General features: G+C 34.0%; 1 protein-coding gene across 1 annotated transcript in view; it reads left to right on the top strand.

Annotated features, from left to right (window-relative positions):
- The window catches only part of CEP112 (centrosomal protein 112), a 460,933-nt gene that overhangs the window by 381,645 nt on the left and 56,191 nt on the right, over positions 1-23,097 (top strand). The window contains 1 exon segment of the mRNA XM_021000956.2: positions 10,403-10,492. Coding sequence (XP_020856615.1) covers positions 10,403-10,492 — 90 coding nt within the window.

Here is a 23,097-nt window from a genome sequence, read left to right on the forward strand (position 1 = left end):
AATATTAATAAGAATATAAGACTATTTCTTTTAAAATTTCTTTTCTTTTTAAATTATAAATCTAACAAACATCAACAGAGAACATTTCCATATGCAGAGAACAGAAAAAGACAATTATATATGAAATTGTGAATAAAGCAAAATAATTTCATACACTGTTCCTTTCTAAAAGCATTTGTCTTATTTTATGCTTTTAGTTTGTCTCTCTGCCAAGAGATGGGAAGCATGTTTCGTCATCAGGCTAATGGAGTTATGATTGTTCATTGCATTGATCAGCATTCATAATTCTTTCAAAGCTGTTTTCCTTTTCAGTATTGTAGTCATATAAATTGTTCTCTTGGTTTGGCTCACTTCACTCGCCATAAATATATATGTCTTCGAAGATTTCTCTGCATTGAAGACAGAAGGAAATATTAGTAAAAATGAAAAGAGAAAAGAGAAGCTAGAGCATAGTATATACATATTATACTCTGGGGGAAAAAAAGTAAACAAAATCCTATGATGATGAGAATATTGCATGCTTCCCCAAGACTGTGGTATAACAGCAAGGAATTGCAGAATGTTTCAAAGGAAAAATATTTTTTAATGATATGTTGTGAATAAAACTACATTAGAAATCAGAACTCTCAATGAAGAATTTTCAAAAACAAAGTCAAAAAGAAAAAGAAAGAAAATGAGAGCATGAGGAAGTATCTCTCTAAAGAAGGTGAGGATCTGAAAGAGTGGCAAATTTGTAACACAAAAACATGAAAGCAAAAGGCAACGATCTTTAAAAGAACTCCTGAACTTGATACAAGCCCAAACAAATAAATGTGAAGAGAGGATGCAGAACTAACTTTAAAATGATAGATCTCCCAAAAGATTGTGTTTTATAGACAAATTAGTAAGGTATCAAAGTTTAGTTTCAGTCAAAAACTCTATCAAAAACTCTGAATACATACAACTTGGGAAGAAATAATACAAGTAAATGGCCTGGAACTTTTGAATACAGATAACAAAATACTGATAGATTACCACCAGAGAAAAACTTATAGACATGTATCTTAATGTCAATACCAAATGATAAATTTGACAAAACAGCCAGGAGAAAGTCTTAATCTTAGGGGAAAGGGTATTCAGAATGCACACCATCTTGGGGTGGAGGGAGGGACAAAATGGGGAGAAAATTTGGAGCTCAAAATCTTGTGGAAGTGAATGTTGAAAACTAAAAATAAATAAACTAAATCTAAAGTCTGTTTTGTTTCTGACCACTACTTCCTTTAATCCCTTCTTCTTTCTATCAGCTCCCTCCCCTTCTCTTATTCTGTTCACTTCCTGCTTCCCTCTAGGGTAGGATAGATACCCAACTTGTTATTACCTTCTTTGAGACAGTTCCAATGAGGGTAAATTTCAAACTTTGCCTGGTACACCCTCAGTCTTCCCCTCTATTGTAAAAACTCTGTTTCTTGCCTCTTTTATGTGAGATCATTTACCCTCATTTTACCTTGCCCTTACTGTTCTTCCAGTGAATCCTTGTTTCTTACTCCTTAATTTTATTGTTTTTTTTATATCATCCCCTCATAGTCAATTCACACCTGTGCCTTCTATGTATGTATACTTCTTCTAACTGCCCTAATAATAATAATAAAGTTCTTAGGAGTTATCTTCCCACATAAGAATGTAAAATTTTTTACCATATCAAGTCCCTTATGACTTCTTTCTCATGTTTACTTCATATGTTTCTCTTGAGGCTAGAATTTGAAAGTTAAATTGTATATTCAGTTCTGGTCGTTTCATCAGGAATGCTTGATAGTTCCCAGTTACAAGTGATCACATATATAGGAGAATAGCAGTTGGGAGGTCATTCTAGGAAATGGCATGTAGAATGACAGGAAAAGTATAGAAAAGCAGAAAGTATAGGACAAGATAACATATTATCAATAATGGAGATCATTAATATGGTTAATGTAATTGGTGAATATGGTTCCACACAAACATTGAAGAGTTTTAACAAACTTCAAGAAGGTATATGAGGATTAAATAATTAAATCTGTCAGATACTTTGATAAATCTCTGATTTCATTTATGTAGGCAGTCCAGTAGATTGCAATCCGTCCATCCCTGTCAATCTTGTACAGTCCTTGCTTATGAATTCCTATAAATTATACAAAGTGGTATACCCAATATGCTAGCTAGCTCTCCTGATATTGTATCACTATTAATGGAATATATTCTCGCTGTGCAGTTGGCACATCTGTTAAATACTAAATGTAGACTGGAAACAATGCAAAAATGCCAATATTGAGAATCTGTGTTGTCAAAAAAATTTGATCTCTATCCTGAATAAATTAAAGTACATTTATGTCAACAAAGAAAGTCTTTGATTACATTAAATATTTATCTTTTTCCCTTGAAGGATTATACTCAGTTTTGCTGTGTAGGTGATTCTTGCTTTTAATCTTAGCTCCTTTGCCCTCTTGAATATCATATTCCAAGCCCTCTGATTCTTTGATGTAGAAGCTGCTAAATTTTGTGTTATCCTGATTGTGGCTCTACAATATTTGAATTGGGTTTTTTTGGCTACTTGTAATATTTTCTTCTTGACTTGGGCGCTCTGGGATTTGGCTACTCTAGGAGTTTTCATTTGGGGATCTTGCCTTCTGGTTCTACGGTATGAAGACAGTTTTCTTTGATAATTTCTTGAAATATTGTGTCTAGGCTCTGTTTCTTTTGTTCATGTCTTACATTTAGTCTAACTTCTTAATTTCTCTTTCCTCGATCTATTTTTAAGGTCAGTTGTTTTTCCAATGAGATATTTCACATTTTCTTCTTTTTTTTCATATTTTTAATTTTACTGTATTGTTTCTTGAAGTCTCATGAAGTCATTAGTTTTTATTTGCCCAATTCTAATCTTTAAGGAATAATTTACTTCAGTGAGATTCTGTACCTCTTTTTCTTTTTGGCCAGTTCTACTATTAAGGAGTTCTTTTCAGTGAATTTGTTGTGCCTCTTTCATCATTTGGCCTATTCTGTTTTTAGGGTGTTATTTTCTTCTCCTTTAACCAAGTTTTAAGCAACCCTATTTAACCAAGTCAATAAGCTGTTGACTCTTTTTTGTTATTTTCTTATATCACTCTCATTTCTTTTTCTATTTTTCCTCTATCTCTCTTATGTATTTTTAAAATCTTTTTTGAGCTCTTCCAAGACCTTAGACCAATTTATCTTTCTTTTTCAGGTTTTACATGTAGCTGTTTTGATTTCATTGTCTTCTTTGAATTTGTTTTTATCTTCCTTGTTACCATATTAACTTTCTGAGGTCAGGTTTTATTTTTTTTCTCATTTGCTGATTTTCCCAGCTTATTTTTTGATTCTTTATTTATGTTAAAGTTCAACTCTGGTCCCAGGATAGAGGGGGCACAGTTCCAAGCTTCAGGTTTTTTGTGGTTCTGTTTTCAGACTAGCTCTGGGGTTCTGCAAGTTCTCAGTTCTTCCAAGATCATGTGATATAAGTAGAGCTGTGGTCAACGCTTTCCTGGCTATGCTGTAGTCCTTAAGCAACCACAAGCACTCTTTTCTGCTTTGGAACTATGACCAAGGACCAAGCTCCTGCTAGTGCTCCTTCTCACCCTGGGCTGCAACCCAGAACTGCATATGGGCAATACAACAGAATCCTTCACTCAGTGCCAGTGAAGGGTCCCCTGTAATCTCCTTCTGACCAATTGTCCAACTCCCTTATTTTTCTGTGGCCCAAGAGCTCCAGAAACCACTTCCCCCACCAATTCAGTAGCCCCCAAAGCCTGCTGCTAGCTTGCCAGAGAGATCTATGCTGTACTGTACCCCACTCTCACTCCAGTGAGGCAGACCTTTCCTGCTGACTCCCCAAGTTGTCTTTGGTTAGAAAATTGTTTCACCCTATCCATTTATTCATTCTGCTACTCTAGAATTCATTTGGAGACATTGTTTTGCTTGAAGGTAGATTTGGCAGAGCTCAGGTGAATTCCTGCTTTCACTCTGCCAAGTTGGCTCCACCCCTGTAACCTCTTTCTGACCAGTTGCTAGGATACCTTACTGTCCCTGGCTTGAGAGTGAACAAAGCTGCTGTGCTTTTGTTGTCACCGCTTAGTCCCACCATTGTTATTTCATCCACATGGACTCCAGGCTAGTCTTCACCCCAGTGTCACAGATCTCTCTTTCCAATGTCCTAAGTTATCTTGGGCTCAAAGAATGGTTCACTTTGACTTTTTACTGGCTTTGTCATTCCAAAATTATTTAAGGCATTATTTAAAGTTGTTTTGAGGGGAATATCAGGAGAACTAGACTGAATGCTTTTCTATTCCACCATCTTGGCTGTACCCCTAGAAGCAACATGGATATAGGTTTTGTTGTTGTTGTTGTTGTTGTTTTAGGGAAAAATATTTTGGTTTTTTTGGAGAAACAATGGTATTGTTTTGTCATGGACCACAGTATTTTTGCCTTTCATATTAAATCAGTAGCCTAATGAGTACTGTAGCAATAACTTACATCAAAGCAGAATTTCTCTGCTGTATGGTATGTTGCAACAAGAACTAAAATCATTCCCACCAGAAAGCAATTCTGCCTTATGTGAAGAGCAAACATATGTATTAAGTTAAAACCCCTAAAATTTTTTTCTTAACACCAAAGGGGAGAGAGAGAGAGAGAGAGAGACAGACAGACAGACAGACAGAGAGAGACAGAGAGACAGAGAGACACAGAGAGAGAGAGACAGAGACAGAGAGAGAGAATAAGAACTGAGGTGGTTTAAAAAAATATTTTGGAATGTGAAGTAAAAACAACAACAATTCCTAAGGGTAGGCCCCCAAAAAAGTATACTGGTGTGTGTGTGAACCTATTAGTGGTCTCTGTAATGATTGTTATTCTGGTTTTCTTTAGTCTTTTGGTATGAACCATTCTTTATAACCAGAGGATCACTAATAAAAATATATTCTATTCAGGATCGTGTTGTTGTTATGGTTTTTACTCTGGAAAACTGAATGAAAGTAATTATCTTAAGATAAATACTGAGTGGAATTTTATCTGAAAACTCACAGTTACTTTTGATCATAGATTCTCCTTTCCTCTCCTCTTTTCCTCCCTTCTCCTCTCCTGTCTATTCCTCTCCTCTCCTCTCCTAGCTGTAATAGCCTCTATAAATAGACAATGAGATCACCCAGTTAAAAGATCACTCCCTGCCTCTGCTATTGTATAATCTTTGGGTAGTCACAAATTTCTGTCTCCACAGTCAGAGGATGAGACTTGGCCTTTTTGATTTGTCTTAATGGTTTAAGGTCTGTCATGAAAATGTGAAGAGATTTTAATGCTATAATTTGTAGGCATTTTACCTCAGCTTTTAATTAGTATTTTCTTTAAAAATCTTAGACACAAAAACATTCAAGATTTGAAGCTGAATTGTATATCTCAGAAAAGTTGCCCATTAGAAATATAATTGACTCTGTTTATTATACTGAAATAGGACGACACTACTTGAATCTTTGTAGACATTTTTAAAGATGATTACTTGTTTTTAGAGTGGCCATAATTTTGTCCTTATGATTAGTTATTCTTTACATAAATTATAGAGATTGACTGGGTCTCACTTTTACTTGACATGCAAAATATCAAAGGGGGAGGTAGATTTTAATTATAACAAATTTCAAGATGAAGACAAACTCAAATTCTTAGTATTTTTAAAAATCTTGTCTCATTAGTGCAAAAGCTTGGTCCCCTACTTTCTTCACTTTGTAGCTTAAATATAGTGGAAAGAAATTTTTAAATTGTGTCTATATTTTGATTTCTACATTCTGTCTTCCTTGTTCTGAATAAGGTACTATTTTTGTTTGTCCTGTTAGAATTTAGAATATTTTACAGTACCTTTACTGCAAATTCTACAATTCATTGTAACTTTTAATGCTGAGTTATGTAAAGCTTAACCCTAATGTTCGTCTCAATCCAAGCTTTGCTTTTCTATGTTTCATGACCACAGACCCTAATTCCAGTCCAATTCCCCATGCCTGAAACTCTCTACCCTCTTACCTCCAAATCCTGGCTTTCCTGGCTTCCTTCAAGTCCCAACTAAAATCCCACCTATGTAGGAAACCTTCCCCAATTCTCCCTTAATGATAATGTCTTTTCTCTGTTGATTATTTTCAAGTTATCCTCTCTATGATTAGTTTGCATGTTGTCTCCCCCATAAAACTGTGAGCTCCTTGAGAGCAGGGACCTCCTTTTGCCTTTCTTTGTATCCTCAGGCCTTAGATCAGTGTCTGGAACATAGTAAGTGCTTAATAAATGTTTATTGACTTACTATATCACTGTCCCTCTTCCAGTACATCATTGCTGGAAAAAAGTCTGAAGATGAATTAGCAAAAATCCATAACTACTACATGAAAACAAATCAAAGCTTATGCACTAAATTTTTCCCTGGAACAGTAGCATTTTCTGCTTATACAAAGGACAGTATATTATTAATAGGAATGGGAAATTTTCAAATTCACAGATTTGTTTTGTAGACTATAAGCTTCTTAAGGGTAGGTCCACTTCTGTGTTTACTGTATGTGTGCATGATTAAATGAATGAATGGTAATTGTATACCAGAAAAAAAGACTGATATCTTCATCATTATCTTCACTAATTCATTCATTCATTTAACAAATATTTATTAATGCCTAACTAAAAGCTCTCCCTATTAGACAACTTTCAAAAATACAATATAAGTTACTTTGGAACTTTTTTCATTTATTTGGTAGCACCAGAAAGTTTACATTTGCAACATTTCATGCTTGTTCAGTTGATTTAGAGCTATGTTCCGGAAGCTTCTATTTTGAATGAAACAAAACTTTAATATCTTACTAATTTTGTCTATAAACTCTGCTTGCTTGAAGTTAGATTATCAATGATAGTATTATTAAATATGGCACTAATTTTTTCTGTACCAACATGGAAACAATGAGTAGTTTCAAAGGCATTGGGTATCAGATACATTGACTACTAAGATAATGTGGTTTGCCTGCAAGTGTTCATTTTAACAATAAGGAATATTTACACTTTAATTTCAATTAATCATTGCCATTGTATCATGTGTCCATTCCTCTTTTTTTGAGAATTGTGGTATATGTTCTTTGGTAGAATAAAGCTTAATATCTTATTTATATTTTTTTGTGCATTGGGAAGTGTAGAATATCTGCCCTGGAAAACAAATTATTTCATGTCATCGTTCACAGCCCAATGTAAAAGCACTCCTTAAGGTCAAGTGTGATTTAGACTTACAACAAGGAATTTATTGTACAAGATTTAAAAGCCAGTTTAATTGGGAGAAAGAAATTGTCTTTTCAGTGGTGATTCAAATTAATAGCATATTTAGTAAAGACATTAATTTTGTACTCTGAACAGTTTAGTTGTTCAAAATATGCTTTAATTTACACTCTTACTCTGATGTTGGTTAGCAAATTCCCTAATTATCCAGATTTTTTTTTTTGTAAACTGGAAAAAGCATGATTTTTTGTTGTTGTTGAATGCTAAATTTAAAGCTTACGAATGAAAATGTGGGTTTTAAGAACTTACATGGGGCCAAGGATCCTAATTGTGCTACTGAATAGTTGTTTATATCTCAACATAGTCATTGGGTAGGCAGCCTGGTATAATTAAAAAAAGCACTGAAATGAAAATTGACTTCTAATTTCAATTCTGCCACTAACTAGCTCAGTAAAATGAAGCAAGTCACCAACCTGCTGCGACCTGTCTTTATCTAGCAAAACAAACATATCTATTTTAGATATATTCTATATGTACTTAAATATGTACATGTTTTCTTCCCTAATAGACTAAGTTCCTTAAAGAGAATGACTGCTTCATTTTTTTTTATCGCCAGTACCTAACATAGTGCCTAATACATTGTTGTTCAATCCTTCAGTCATGTCTGCCGCTGCATGACTCTGTGGACCATTTTCTGTTAGTTTGCCGTTTCCTTGTCCAGTGGATTAAGGCAAACAGAGGCTAAGTGACTTGCCCAGCATCACACAACTAGTTAGGGTCTGAGCCTGGATTTGAACTCAATTCTTCCTCACTCCAGGCTGAGCCATCTAGCAGCTTAGCTTAAATACATAAGCGATACTTAATAGAGACAGTTAGGTGGTACAGTGGATAGAGTGCTAGGCCTGGAGACAGGAAGACCTGAATTCACACCTGTCCTTAGACACTGTGTGAACCCAGGCAAGTCACTTAACTTCTGACTGCCTCAGTTTCCCTCAACTGTGAAATGGATATAATAGTAGTACCTTCCTGTTGTGAGGTTCAAATGAAATATTTGTAAAGCTCTTAGGACAGTGCATAACAGGTAGTAGGAGCTTATTAAATGTGTGTTCCCTCCTCCACCCTCTTGTGGACTGACTCATTGTTAAGGGACTGAATGAATTCAGCTTTAAAGTCTCTCTTCTAGTTCTAAGATTCTTGTCCTGAATTATGATTTGAAATTTAATGTTTTAATGTCTACAGTTTCAAAATTCAAAAATGGAGTAAATATTGTTTTACCTTAACTCATATGTAATACTTTAAGGTTTAAGAAACACTTCTTGTGAACCTCGTGAAGCAGAATTATTATCCTTATTTTATAGATGAAAAAATTGATTATCCAAACAAGTTAGGTGACTTGCCAAAGATCACATAACTAATAACAGGTAGAGCCCAGGCTGGAACCCAGGTCTTCTAAATCCAAGACCAGTTCCATTATTCTAAACTATCAAAATATTCCTATCATCTTCCTGAAGTGTAATGTATTTGAGGCACTTAAAAAAAAAAAGGTTACAGGATGGGGGAATTCAGATTCCTGTTAGATATGACTACCTTCTCTATGTTGACAATCAGTAATTTTTATACCCTAGCACTTCAGTTACATTATGGGCCACATATAAATTGAAATCTTTATGGAAATGAAATATTATTGTAGAATTCCATATTAATATAGTTACAGTATCATTCCATTTGAATGGTAGAGAGCTTCATTGTCAAAGAACAGATGATCAAGTTCATTGAAAAGATTTTATAATGGAAATTATTTTATCATCCAATTTTTTCATTTTGTAAGATGAAATCAGAGTTCATTTCTGATTACAAAGCATACATTTCACCCATAATTCAATTCAATTCAACATTTATTCGACACTTATTATTTTTGTAGCATTCAGGGGATACGAAGATAATAAGACTCGATCACTGGCCTTATGGAGTGTACAGTCTAGCAGAGGATACAATGTATGTGTGCAAATAATTATACATATTAGTACAAATAATTTTAATTATTTCTCAGCTTCCTTGTCATCTCCATCTCCATACATGCTTCAAATCTGCTTTTGTAAGATCGTAGTATCATCAGGTTGGAACTGGAAATCACCTAGTCCAACCTCCTCATTTTACATGTGAGGAAACTGAGACCCAGAGAATTTAAGTAACTTGCCTTAGGTCACACAGGTAGCAAGTGACAGAGGCAGGATTCAAACTCAAGTCTTCTGACTATTTCCACTGCACAAAGATTTCACATAGAGTAGTTAAATTAATATGTGTTAACAATCTATGAACTCATTAATGCTTAGCATTCTCTCCCCACTATTTTCCTCATCTCACGACAGAAGAATAAAGGGACCTCATAGAGATAAAGGCTATGCACATACCACTACAAACCAGGAACACGTATAGTGTTTATACAGTAAATATTTATTGGTGTAATTTTATTGTAATAACAATAGCTATTATTTATATAGCACCTTAAATTTTGGACTTTATGAATATTATTTCATTTTATTCTCATAACAACCCTAGGAGGTAGGTGTTGTTATTATCCTCATTATCAGTGAAGAAACTGAGGCATAGAAAGATTATAAGACTTGCTCAAGGTCCCGCAAATAGTAAACGTCCAAGGCCAGATCTGAATTCAGGTATTAATAACTCCAAGTCCAATTCTCTGTCCAGTGAGCCACCTAGTTTCCTTTTGTTTTAAATGAATACAATTCTATATTCCCCTTCTATAATAAAAGAGTTCTGTACATGGCAGATATTTAATGTTATTGTTTAGCTGAATTGACAGAAAGTTTTGGATAGGTTCAGTTTTTATAAATCAATTTCTATTTTAAATGTGTAGCAAGGACTGACTATTTAAAAGAATTCTGTGATAAATCCTTATGTAGGTAAATAACCCTTTTGTAAAGCAAATCATCAGCCCTAATTTGGCTATTTCGTATATCTTTATATTGCATTTTCTTACAGTAGGAGAAAGCTTGTCATTTTTATTAAGTTGCACTTTTAAGAAACAACAAAGATAGGAAACAACAGAGCTATGATTTTTATTGTCAGGTTACTTGCAAATTATTTCTCCAATTTCACATGTTTATTTTGTCACTGGTTCATTTTATTTTAGGCTTTACAAGATGAGCTGCAAAACCAAAGCATTCAGATGCGTTCCATAGAGAAAAAACTGCAGCACCGGGAGATGGAATCCCAGGAACAGGTGCCATCTCTTCTCTTAGACTTTCTGCTTTTATTGTGCTATCCTAGACTTTTTTACTTTGCTTATATGATAATCTCTATTTTCAAGTGGAACCATTATTTTCATTTAATAGCTTAATTTTTAAATAACATTACTTTCAGAAGTGACTGATACTTATTTATCAGTTGAGATCATGTTTTTCTTACATATGAAATCATTATTTGTCACTGTTCTGTATATAGGTAATCATTTCCCATTAGAGACAAAAGATTAGTACTATAGCCTAGGTCTGGGGCAAGACAATGTCTATAGTGCTGCCTCAAAGAGCTGGGTATAGAAGATGTGGAACTGGGCTAACAAAGTATAAAGACTAATCTGGAACAGACAGTCATATTTGAGCCAGGTTTGAAGCAAACACACAAATGGGAAGAACCAGGATGGAAGCCCGCAATTCAGAAACCAAGAGTCAGGCTTCTCCGTTTTCCCATAACTTCTCCATGGAGATATACTCAACAAATTAGAGATATTTCTTAAATTCTTTTTTTAGTGACTTAGGGGTACCAAGACACTTCTTCAGTTGTCTGTCTGTGTATGATTCAATTCCTTCACAAGTGTCAGTTGGTCATTGGATCTGAGATTACTAACAGTTAATATCTATTAATGTTTGGTATGTTCTACCCATTTTTTTTTTGCTACTCTGCCACTATCACCTCAGCAATATGAAGAACTACATGAAACCATGAGTCAGTTTGTATTTTTGCCTGATTTGCTATGGCCAAAAAAAAAAAAAATTAACTAATGCACTTAACTAAGCCAGACCAGAAACATAGGCTATCACGTGTTCTATACTAAAAACCACTCCAACTTGAGAGGACCTGTCAAGGCTTATGTGCATGGCTTTGGAGAACCCAAAGTTACCTCCATGCCACAATAAGATAATAGAAGAGGATTTCATTGGAGAGCTTTTTCAGATAACCAGAGTAATAATAACATATTAATAACCTTGAATGGCCAGAGGAGAATAAATAAATAATAAGAAAACCAAAAAGATGACCTATTTGACCTGCTAAAAGAAGAAACAGATGAAAATGCCTAGGGAGTTTAGCAGCAGTCTTATTAGCATTGTTACTGAAAACTGTGTTATTCAAGATTTACCTAAAACAACTTTTTGTGTAGGATTCTAATTTACTTTTGGTTCTGTGTAAAGAGAAAGTATACTTTTGGTAGTTTATAGTGCTCAGGGTCATGGAATATACCAAACCCTCCTTTTTTGTTTAAAATGATTTCGAATCAAACTGGTTTTTATTTTACAGTTTTTTAAATTGGGTATAAATTTTTTAAAAAACAGTATTTTTAGAATGGAGAATAAAAAGTGAAATGGGGAGAAACGCCTATTATGAAATAAAATAGGTTTTTAAAAAAATACTCAGTTTTTACAATAGGTTTTTAGTTTTAAATGTTTTAACCGATAATCTTTTTTTTATTATCAAAGGGTTTTTTTTGTCATTTTTATAATGACCCTAGAAAGAGAACATAGTATAGTGGTTAAAGAACCAGCCCCAAATTTCTAGTCTTGTCTCCAAGGCTATTGTCTATGTAACCTATAAGTAAATCCTCTAATTTCTCCACACCCCAGGCAAATCTCCAAGATAATACTTGGTGGAGAAGGTGCTAATCTACACTGTTGAAAAGAGTTTCCTCTTTGGGAGTTCCTTATGAATTCAAAGGCACAGTCCAACTACAAGTTGCATTGTTAGAAGGAGTTTTTTTCATCTGGGATTCCCTATATCGGTGAAACCACAGGTCTAGTGCCTATTCGTTTATTTAGTATTTTCACTTTTGCCCACTTCTCAGAAGGATTTAAGGAGGTTATATGTGATTCATTTTGTCATTATGGCTCTTATTTTTCTGACATTCTTTAGGTTACTCAGTTAGCTCAAAGAATACAAAAGAATTGTGAAAAAGCACACCTCTTTTTGCTAGGCACTGGAACCCCACTGTAATAGCACTGACTGTTGGGGCAGCTAGGTGGCACAGAGGATAGAGTACCAGCCCTGGAGTCAGGAGGACTTGAGTTCAAATGTGGCCTCAGACACTTGACACTTACTAGCTGTGTGAGCCTGGGCAAGTCACTTAACCCCAATTGCCTCACCAAAAAAAAAAAAAAGGAGAGGAGGAATATAAGTTTAAAAAAAAGAAGGAAATCATGTCAAACAGTACTGTCTGCTTATGAGTAGAGACCTCACTGCCTAGCTCCACCCCAAAAAAATAGTTCTGACTCTCAAGTAGGATCGAGCATAAAAATTTGGACCCTATTAACTGGGGATTAGATCATGAAATAATGACAAAGAACTAATTTCTCTGAGGTTGCATCTATGAAGAAGTCCTATGGCCAAGACATCAGGAACTGTATTTTAGAAAGACTCCATTGTCCCATGTTAATGCTAATTAGGTAAGCTTTTCACATCTGCCATAACCCACTATTCTATTGTAGTATCTCTTATATCTGAGTCCCCTTTTCCATTCCCTCTGCCACCACCATATTTAGTCCCACATTACCATTCTCTGGGTGATTGTAGTAGTCTTCTAACTAACCTTCCTGCTTATAATTTTTCCCTCTCTTATTTATCTTTCTGAATACTGCTGAAGTAATGTTTCTCATGCACAGATCTGAGTTTATCACTCACACTCCTACTCAAAATACATTGGTGGCTGCTTTTATGTACAGGATAAAAGACAAATTCCCTACTATATTGAAGGTTGGAACTTACAATTAGCTTACAATTGAACTTACCTTTCCAGCCTTACTTCATACCATTACCCTTCACAGACTCCACATTATAACCAAATCAAAGCACTGGCAGCTGACTCTTTCTACTACTTCTCCTGTATACATATGTTCATAACTATTGTGCTTCAAACGAACTCTTTCCCTTCTTCACATGATGAAATCCTTCCCTCACTTCAGGACTCAACTCATGTACCACCTGCTCCACAAAGCCCTTTATTGACAGAAGTGATGCTTCTATCTTCAAATACCTCTTGATAATGTTTTACTTCTGTGTATTTATTATATTCTAATTTGTGTCATAATTATTTCACTGTACATCTTAACTCCCTTCTAAATGGTAAGTTGTCTGAGAGCAAAATATATCCTAGATATACAAAGATGAAACAACATAGTTTTTGATAGGATGGACAGAGGCCTCCAATTTTTGCGATGTAAAGATCCACTGTCAGAATTAAGGATATTTATCATGCAGGAAAAGAAGTGGGAGTGGGGGTATTTAGGAATAGGAATGGGGGGATTGGGATGTAATGGGTGTCTTCAAGGATATGATAAACCAATATATAGAAATGTCTGGTTCTTTTTCACTCCAGAGGAGAGAACTATTAACAATGCATGCAAGTTACAGAGGTCTTTTTAGGTTTGATGGAAGGAAAAGCTTCTTAATGATCAAAGCTGTCCAGCAGTAAAATGGGCCACCCCCAAAGATCATTCTCCCACACTTGAGATCTTTGAGCAAAGGCTGAATTATTTTGTGTGTCAAGGAGATTTTTTTCAGGTACAGATGGATTAGAAAATCACTGATCCTTTTCAATTTTGATTCCATAAGCTGTTAGTCCTATGAACATAAGAGTAAAGGTCTGGGTTCCACACACTTCACACAGTTTGCTGTATTATTTCCTGTTTGTGTGAGGCTGGGCCTACCTTCCCAGCTTCCCCTGTATCAGTTTCAGCTGGCAGCTATTGATGCCACCAACTATACTAAACTTCAAGGAAACAACTTTATCCAAACTACAGCATACAGACATAATCTTTGCATTTGTGGGACTGAACAGACTAATTGGAAAGATGACACATATGCAGATAATTATAAAACAAAACAATATATGATCAGTTCGTTAAAGAGAGGGAAACAAAGTGCTGTCTGTGAGTTAGAGTTTGAATGGAGATGACCACTACTTAAGGGAATACCAAAGAGTCATTGAGAAGGTAGCATTTATGTTTCATTTTAAAGGATGGGTAGGAAATCCTATAGAGATGTGATGATATTCTAGGCATAGAGAATAACAGGGACAAAGGCAGTGAAGCACAGGCAGTGTTTCAGGTGGTTAGCTAGTGGTCTCATTTGGTTAGAGTATAGTTTGTAATAGGGATGGAAAGGCAAGGTGGCACCATATTTTAGAGGATGTTAAATGGAGAAATAATTTCAACTTTATTCTATATGTAATAGAGAAGAAGAATGACATAACTAGGTACATAATAAAGAATATAATATAGTATATATATGACATTGTATATAATATGACATAAAGAAGCAGTCAGTAAATGTTTCTTGAAGTAAAATGAATTGAATCAACTGTAAGACACTGTGATGTGGTCAAAAGAACATAAGAATGTAAGTCAGGTGATTAGGAGTTGGTAGTAGTTCTACTACTGATTTTTTGTTTTTCTTGTTGTTCAGGCAGCTAGGTAACACAGTGTTGGGCCTGAAGTCAGGAAGGCTCATCTTTTTGAGTTCAAATCTGACCTCAGACTCTTAGTAGCCGTGTGATCCTGGGCAAGTCATTTAATGTTGTTTTCCACAGTTCCTTATCTATAAAATGAGCTGCAGAAGGAAATGGGCAAACCACTCCAGTATTTTTTCCAAGAGAACCCTAAATGGGGTTATGAAGAATTGGAAAACTGTAGTTCTACCACTGATTTCTAGAGCTGTATGGCCTTGGGCAAGTCATTTAGCCTTTCTGGGTTACAGGAGTACATAATTTCTAAAGTCCTATCTAGACCTAAAATTCTATGATACTGTAGCTGTTTTGTCCAATTTGCACCTTCATTATTATTTCTGCTGTAACTGCATTTTATGTCACTTAATTCCTTTTGAGTATAGATTTTAATTATTTAGGAATAATCAGAACTATTTAGAAAGTTGCATAAGCATATTAATTTTTTACATTTTCGCTAGAAGTTTCTGCAAGCTCACGAGTATGCTTAAGCAGTTAAAAAATGTCAAAATGATCATCTTTATTCCTTTTGTTGCCTATCAAAAAAGTTGCAATAACAGTAGCTAGTATCATATCAGTCAGTCAGGCAACTGAAATTTGTATCAATTACTAGGAAAATTTTCTCTCTTTTTAACAAACAAATATTGTTCCAAAACTGTATTGTATAAAAAATCAAAATTTGGCTTGACAGAATTACAAAGGGGCAGTTTCCTGGGCTTCTAAAAAATTATTTTCTAACTTGTAACTTGTAAAAACATTTTAAATGTTTCTGCTTTTCATTAAAGAAAAAAATCCTGTTTTTTGATTTTAAAACAAAAAACTAATAAGTCATTTTAAAATTGCTATGTTTTCAATTAAAAGCAAAAAGCTGGTTTTCATCAGGTCTTATTGGGTGGTATTCTTTGTGTTCAATATTTTCCTTGTCTTAATTGGATATTCCTATCACTCCATCATATCCAAGACTGATTGAAATCAGTAAATATACTCCTTAGGCATAACTAGTGCATCACTGTGTGATACAGTATTATAAGTCTTTTGCAAAATTTAAATAATATTAGATAGTTAATGTGAAAGTATTATCAACATTAGTTATAAAAAGTTGACATGTTCTGTATGAGATTATATCAAAACAACACAAAGAATTTTTAAATTAGACAATATTTGCTAACTTCACAGAAAAGCAACCAAAAATTGTCACCCCACTTTTTTTAAAACAACCATCCACCATAAGTAGCAAAGCAACCAAAATCATCATTCTTTTTTTAGGCATCCAGTACAGGTAAGACTAGATGTACATACACACAGTATTATTTAATAAATTCTTGTTGCATAGCTATTGTGTTCAGGTACAAATTAAATTGTTATATAGAACTGAACTATAAAATCTACTTCAATGAGTAAAGATTGTTTTCATATATTCATATTGAGATTGAAGAATGTATTAGCCCTTGATAGATCATGTTTTCTTATATCTTATGGAGAAAGAAGAAAGAATGATTAGATATGAAAGAAATAGAAATAGTGAAAGTAGAAAATTACTTTTTTTTGGGGGGGGGATCATGCTTATACGTAAAATGTAAGTGTACTAAGAATCCAGTCATCACTAAAACATAATTCCACAGTGGATTAGGAGTTTAGTAGAGGATGCTTTCATTCAGCAGAAATTTATCAAGCACTTACTAAATGCTGTGAAAGTACAATGGTAAATAAGATCTGGTTCCTTCTCTCAAGGAGCTTACAACATAGAAAGAGAAAACATATACAAAACCTGGCCTGTCATCATCTTTTTGGAGCCTAATTCTGTCATCTACTGTGTTAGCTATCCCTATCAGCTAATGTAACCTATAAATGTTATGTAATCTATAAATTTGATGAGCATACTGTCATTGATAAAATATGTTAAACAGCACAGGGCCAAACACAAATGCCTAGGATACGGCACTGGAGGTTACCTGTCATGGTGACATTAACAACTGCTCTTAATCTAGTCATCCAAACAGTTATGTATCCTTTTGTATTATCATTTAATCCACATCTCCTCTTTTCCCCAAGAATACTATTAGACACTTTGTCAAAAGGCTGGCTAAAATCAGGGAATCTGTATCTATAGAATTTCTGCCATCTATGAATTTAGTTATCCTATTTTTTAAAAAGACAAAAAGATGTTAGTGTAGCATAAGCTGTTCTCAACAAAAGCTCTTTGTAGTCACTGTTTCTATTTCTAGGTGTTCACTATCTCTTTAATGATATGTTTTAGAATTTTCCCAAGAATGAAAGTCAAGCTCACTGACCTATGTTTTGTAGATTCTATTCTTTTCCATTGTCTGAAAATCAAAATATCTGTTCTCCAATCTTACAGCACCTCACCCATTTTCCTTGATCTTTCAATTATCATTAACAATAGTTCAGCAATCACATATACCAATTATTTGAAAGGATATAAATCATCATCTAAACCAGGTGATACAAATTCACCAAAGGCAATTAGGTACTCTTTACTATATTCTTAATTATCTTGAGTAGCAAATACCACTTAGTCATTTTTATTGTGTTATTTCCAGTGTCCATTCTCCTTTGTAGTAAAAACAAAGACATGAAAATTGAGCAGCTCTAACTTCTTTCTTGCAAGTCATTATCATCCCATTTTGCTCCAAGCTAACGTATTAGCTTGTTTTTTTTAAATCTTCCCTTCTCTTTTAGTATAATTTTAAAAAGCAAAAAAGAATTTTTTTCAAAAAAATTGGGCTTAGCTTTCCTTACCAGCTTGTTGTAGGGCCATTCGAGTTTCACTCAGTCATGTGGCCTTGCTTCCATCTTCTGAACATTATTTATTTAAATTTATTTTGATTAATGAGTTCCCTTTGTGTTCCCTTTGCTTTCTTCAGAAAGATCTCAGTATTCTTCTCATTGAAATTGTTTCTCTTTGAGTCTAGGGTTCATAAGTATCTGCCATATTTCCCAAGCTGACTTCCTCTGAAGCACTTTACTCCATTGGATCCTATCTAGTCTTTCTCTAAGTCCTTTGAATCAGTTTTTCCAAAATCTAGAGTCTATCAGGCTATACAGCAATTTCTTCTTCTTCTCCATCACAGACTCAAGGATAGAATGGTCACTTCCCATCTACTGTATCATCCTTTCTATACCAGTAAGCAGTTTCTTCTTCTTAGTAAGAATCAGATTCAGAATAAAATTCTCCCTTGTTGCTTTCTGTACCTCTAAAAAATATACATTTTTAATTGATAACTTTGGTTTATTACATCACCATATTTTCCAAATACTCTTTTTTCCCAGAGAGCCATCCTATGAAAAAAAATTGGAATTTTTAAAACAAAAAAGAAAAAGAAGAGGATAGGATGAAGAGCCAAGATGGTGAGGTAAAGAGGCACTCAGCTGAACTCTCCCAAATTCTCCTCCAAAGAACTCTAAAGTAATGCCTCAAATTGAATTTGAAGTGACAGAACCAACAAAAGGTCAGGTGAAATAATTTTCTAGCAACTGACCTTGAAAATAGGTTGAGGAGAGAGAAATTAAGAATTGTTGGACTACCTGAAAGCCATGACAAAAAAAAAAAGAGCCTACACATCATATTTCAAGAAATCATCAAGGAAAACTGCCCCAGTATTTTAGATCTAGGGGTAAAGTAAAAACTGAAAGAATCCACCAATCACCTCCTGAAAAAGATCCCAAAATAAAAACTCCCAGGAATACTATAGCCAAATTCCAGAGCTCCAAGTTTGAGAAAATATTGCAAGCAGCCAGGAAATACTATTCAAATATTATGGATACACAGTCAGCACCACACAAGATTTAGAAGCTTCCACATTAAAGGGTTGGAGGACGTGGAATATGATATTCTGGAAGGCAAGGAATTAGGATTACATCCAACAATCACCCAGAAAAAGTGAGTGAAATCCTCCAGAGGAAAAAGTGGACATTTAATGAAATATGGGACTTTCAAGCATTCCTCATGAGAAGACCAGAGATGAATAGAAAATTTGATACTCAAATACAAGACTTAAGAGAAACATAAAAAGCTGAGTATGAAGGAGAAATCATAAGGGATTTAATAAAATGAAACTGTTTGTATTCCTATATAGAAAGATGATACATGTAACTTTTAATTAAGAACTTTATCATTATTAGGGCAGTTAGAAGGAGTGTACATAGACAGAGGGCACAGGTGTGAGTTGACTATAATGGGTTGAGATGAAAAAAAATTAAGGGGTAAGAATGAGGGATGCATTGGGGAAAGGATCAAGGGAGAGGTAGAGCGGGATAAATTATAATGCATAAAAGAGGCAAGAAAGCTTTTACAATGGAAGTAAAGATTTGGGGTCGGGGTGGGAGGAATGGACTGTGCCAGGCAATGCTTGAAACTTACTCTCATCAGAATTGTCTCAAAGAGAGAATAACATATACACTCAGAAATTTATTCCCCTACAGGGAAGAAGGGAAAGAATGTGATAAGAGAAGGGGAGTGGGGCTGATAGAAGGGAGAGTAGATTCAGGGAAAGCAGGTTGGAAGGAAATACACAGTTAATAATCATAACTGTGAATGTGATGATATGAATGTGATGGGATGAACTTACCCATAACACAGAAGCAAATAGCAGAGTGAATTCAAAGCCAGAATCCTACAATATGTTTATTAAAAACACATTGAAGCAAAGAAACACAGAGAAAGTAAACGGAAAGGGCTGGATCAGAATCTATTATGCTAGGTAGGGATAGCAAGCATGATCTCAGACAAAGCAAAAGCAAAAACAGATCTAATTAAAAGAGATAAACAGGGAAACTACATTTTACTAAAAGGTGCCATTAAAAAAAGGTATTTCTGAAGTAATATCAATACTAAGCATATATGTACCAAATGGCATAACACCCAGATTCTTAAAGGAAAAGTTAAATGAATTTCAGGAGGAAATAGATAATAAAACTATACTAGTGGGGGACCTCAACTCGCAATCTCAGAACTCAATAAATATAACCATAAAATAATTAAGAAAGAAGTTGAGAAGATGAATAGAATTTTAGAAACGTTAGATGTGGTAGACCTTTAGAGAAAATTGAGTGGGAATAAAAAGGAATATACCTTTTTCTCAGTGGTACATGGGATGTATACAAAAATTAGAGCATAAAAACCTTACAGCCAAATTCAGAAAAGTAGAAATATTAAATGTGTCCTTTTCAGATCATAATGCAATAAAAATGACATTCAATAAAGAGTCATAGAAACATAGATTAAAAATTAGTTGGAAAATAAGCAATCTAATCCTAAAGAATGAGTGGGTCAAAGAACAAATCATAGAATCAGTCAATAATGTCATTAAAGAGAATAATAACAGTGAGACAACATACCAAAGCAGTACTTAGGGGAAAATTTCTATCTATAAATGCTTACATCAATAAAATCAAATAAATAAATAAAGTAGATCAATGAATTGGGCATGTAACTAAAAAGGCTAGAAAAGGAACATATTTTAAATCCCCAATTAAACACCAAATTGAAAATCCTGAAAAATCTGAAATCAAAGGAGAAATGAATAAAATTGAAAGTTAAAAGAAATTTAAACTAATAAAACTAGGAGCTGTGGGGGTAAAAGCAATAAAATGGAGAAATCAGTGGTTAATCTGATGAGAAAAAAAAGAAAACCAAATTACCAGTACCAAAAATGAAAAGGGTGAATTCACCACCAGTGAAGAGGAAAATTTTCTCAAAGGAGCTATTTTGCTCAATTTTATGCTAATAAATCTAACAATCTAAGTTAAATGGATGGATATTTATAAAAATATAAATTGCCTAGATTAACAGGAAATAGAATACTTAAATAACCATATCTTAGAAAAATAAATTAAACAAGCCATCAATGAGCTCCCTAAGAAAACATCCCTAGGACCAGATAGATTCACTAGTGAAATCTATCAGACATTTAAAGAACAATTCATTTTAATACTCCATAAATTGTTTTGAAAAATAGGCTCAGAAGGAGTCCTACCAAATTTTTTTTTAAATTTTTTTACAACACAAATATTGTGCTGATATCTAAACTGGGAAGAGTCAAAACAGAGAAAGAAAACTATAGACCAATTTCCCTAATGAATATTGATGCAAAACTTTTAAATAAAATACTAGCAAGAAGATTACAGCAACATATAACAAAGATCATATACTATGACCAGGTGGGATTTATACCATGAATACAGAGCTGGTTCAATATTAGGAAAAATATCACCATAATTGGCCATATCAATAACAACATAAACAGAAATCTTATGATTATCTCAGTAGGTGCAGAAAAAAATCTTTGACAAAATACAACACTCATTCCTATTAAAAACACTAGAATGCATGGGAGTAAATGGAGATTTTCTTAAAATGAAAAGTAGTATCTCTCTAAAATTATCAGAAAGCATTATCTATAATGATGATAAGCTGGAAGCCTTCCCAGTAAGATCAAGGATGAAGGAATGATGCGTATTATCAGCACTGTTATTCAATATTGTTCTAGAAATGCTAGCTATAGCAATAAGACAAGAAAAAGAAATTGAAGGCATTAGAATAGGCAGTGAGGAAACAAAACTCACTCTTTGAAGATGATATACTGGTAGGCATAGAGAATCAACTAAAAAAACTAGTTTAAGCAATTAATGACTTTAGCAAAATTACAAGATATATAATAAACCCACAGTAATCATCAACATTTCTGTATATTACCCATGAAGTCTAACAGGAAGAGATAAAAAAAGAAATTCCATTGAAAATAATGACAGATAATATAAAATACTTGGGAGTCTACCTCCCAAGATAAGCCCAGGAGCTGTGCAACACAATTGCAAAACACTTTTCACACAAAGTCATATCTAAACAATTGGTGAAATAGTAATTGCTCATGGGTAAGCCAAGCTAATATAATAATTCTACCTAAATTAATTTACTTATTCAGTGCCATACCAATCAAATTACCAAAAATGATTTTACAGAGATAAGAAAAATAATAACAAAATTCATCTGGAAGAACTAAAGGTCAAGAGTATCAATGAAAAAAAAGTGAAAGATGTTCTAACAGTACCATATCTCAAATTATATTACAAAATAGTAATCATCAAAAGAATCTGAACCTGGCTAAGAAATATCATGGCGGATCATTAGAATAGATTAGGTACACAATACACAGTAGTAAATGACTACAGTAATTTAGTGTTTGACAGACTCAAAGATCCAAGCTTTAGGAACAAGAAATCACTTTTTGACAAAAATTTCTGGGAAACTAAAAAGTAGTTTGGCAGAAACTAGGTATAGACCAATATCTTACACTGTATACCAAAGTACTGTCAAAATAGGCACATGGTTTACACTTAAAAGGTGGTATCACAAGCAAATTAAGGAGTGTAGAATATTTCACCTGTCAGATTTATGCATAAAGGAAGAATTTATGATCAAACAAGAGGCAAAGAACATTAAGAGATTAAAAATGGGCAGTTTTGATTATATCAAACTAAAAAAGGTTTTGCATAAATAAAACCAATGCAGCCAAGATTAGAAGAGAAGCAGGAAACTGGGGTGGGGGAGGAGAATTTTACATTAAGTTCCTCTTTTAAAGGCTTCATTTCTCAAATACACAAAGAACTGAGTCAAATTTATAAGAATACAAGTCATTTTCAAATTGATAAATGGTCAAAGGATATGAACAGACAGTTTTCAGAAGAAGAAATAAAATATCTATAGTAATATAAAAATACTCTGAATCACTATTGATTAGAGAAAGGCAAATTAAAACAAATCTAAGGTACCAATTTGCACCTGTCGGATTGAGCAATATGACAGAAAAGGAAAGTGACAGATGGTAGAGGAGATGTGGAAAAATTAGGACACTGATGCAACATTATGCCTGGTGTCAAGAAGACTCATCTTCCTAAGTTCAAATCTGGCCTCAGACACTTACTAGCTGTGTGACCCTGGGCAAGTCACTTAACCCTGTTTCCCTCAATTTCCTCATTTGTAAAATGAGCTGGAAAAGAAAATGGAAAACCACTCCAGTATCTTTTCCCAGAAGACCCCAAATGGGGCTATAAAAAGTCAGACGCAACTGCAACAACTGAACAAAAACAAAATGATTGTA

This window comes from Phascolarctos cinereus, unplaced genomic scaffold (genome assembly GCF_003287225.1).
Source record: "Phascolarctos cinereus isolate Bilbo 61053 unplaced genomic scaffold, phaCin_HiC Scaffold_5;HRSCAF=322, whole genome shotgun sequence".
NCBI classification, from domain to species: Eukaryota; Metazoa; Chordata; class Mammalia; order Diprotodontia; family Phascolarctidae; genus Phascolarctos; species Phascolarctos cinereus.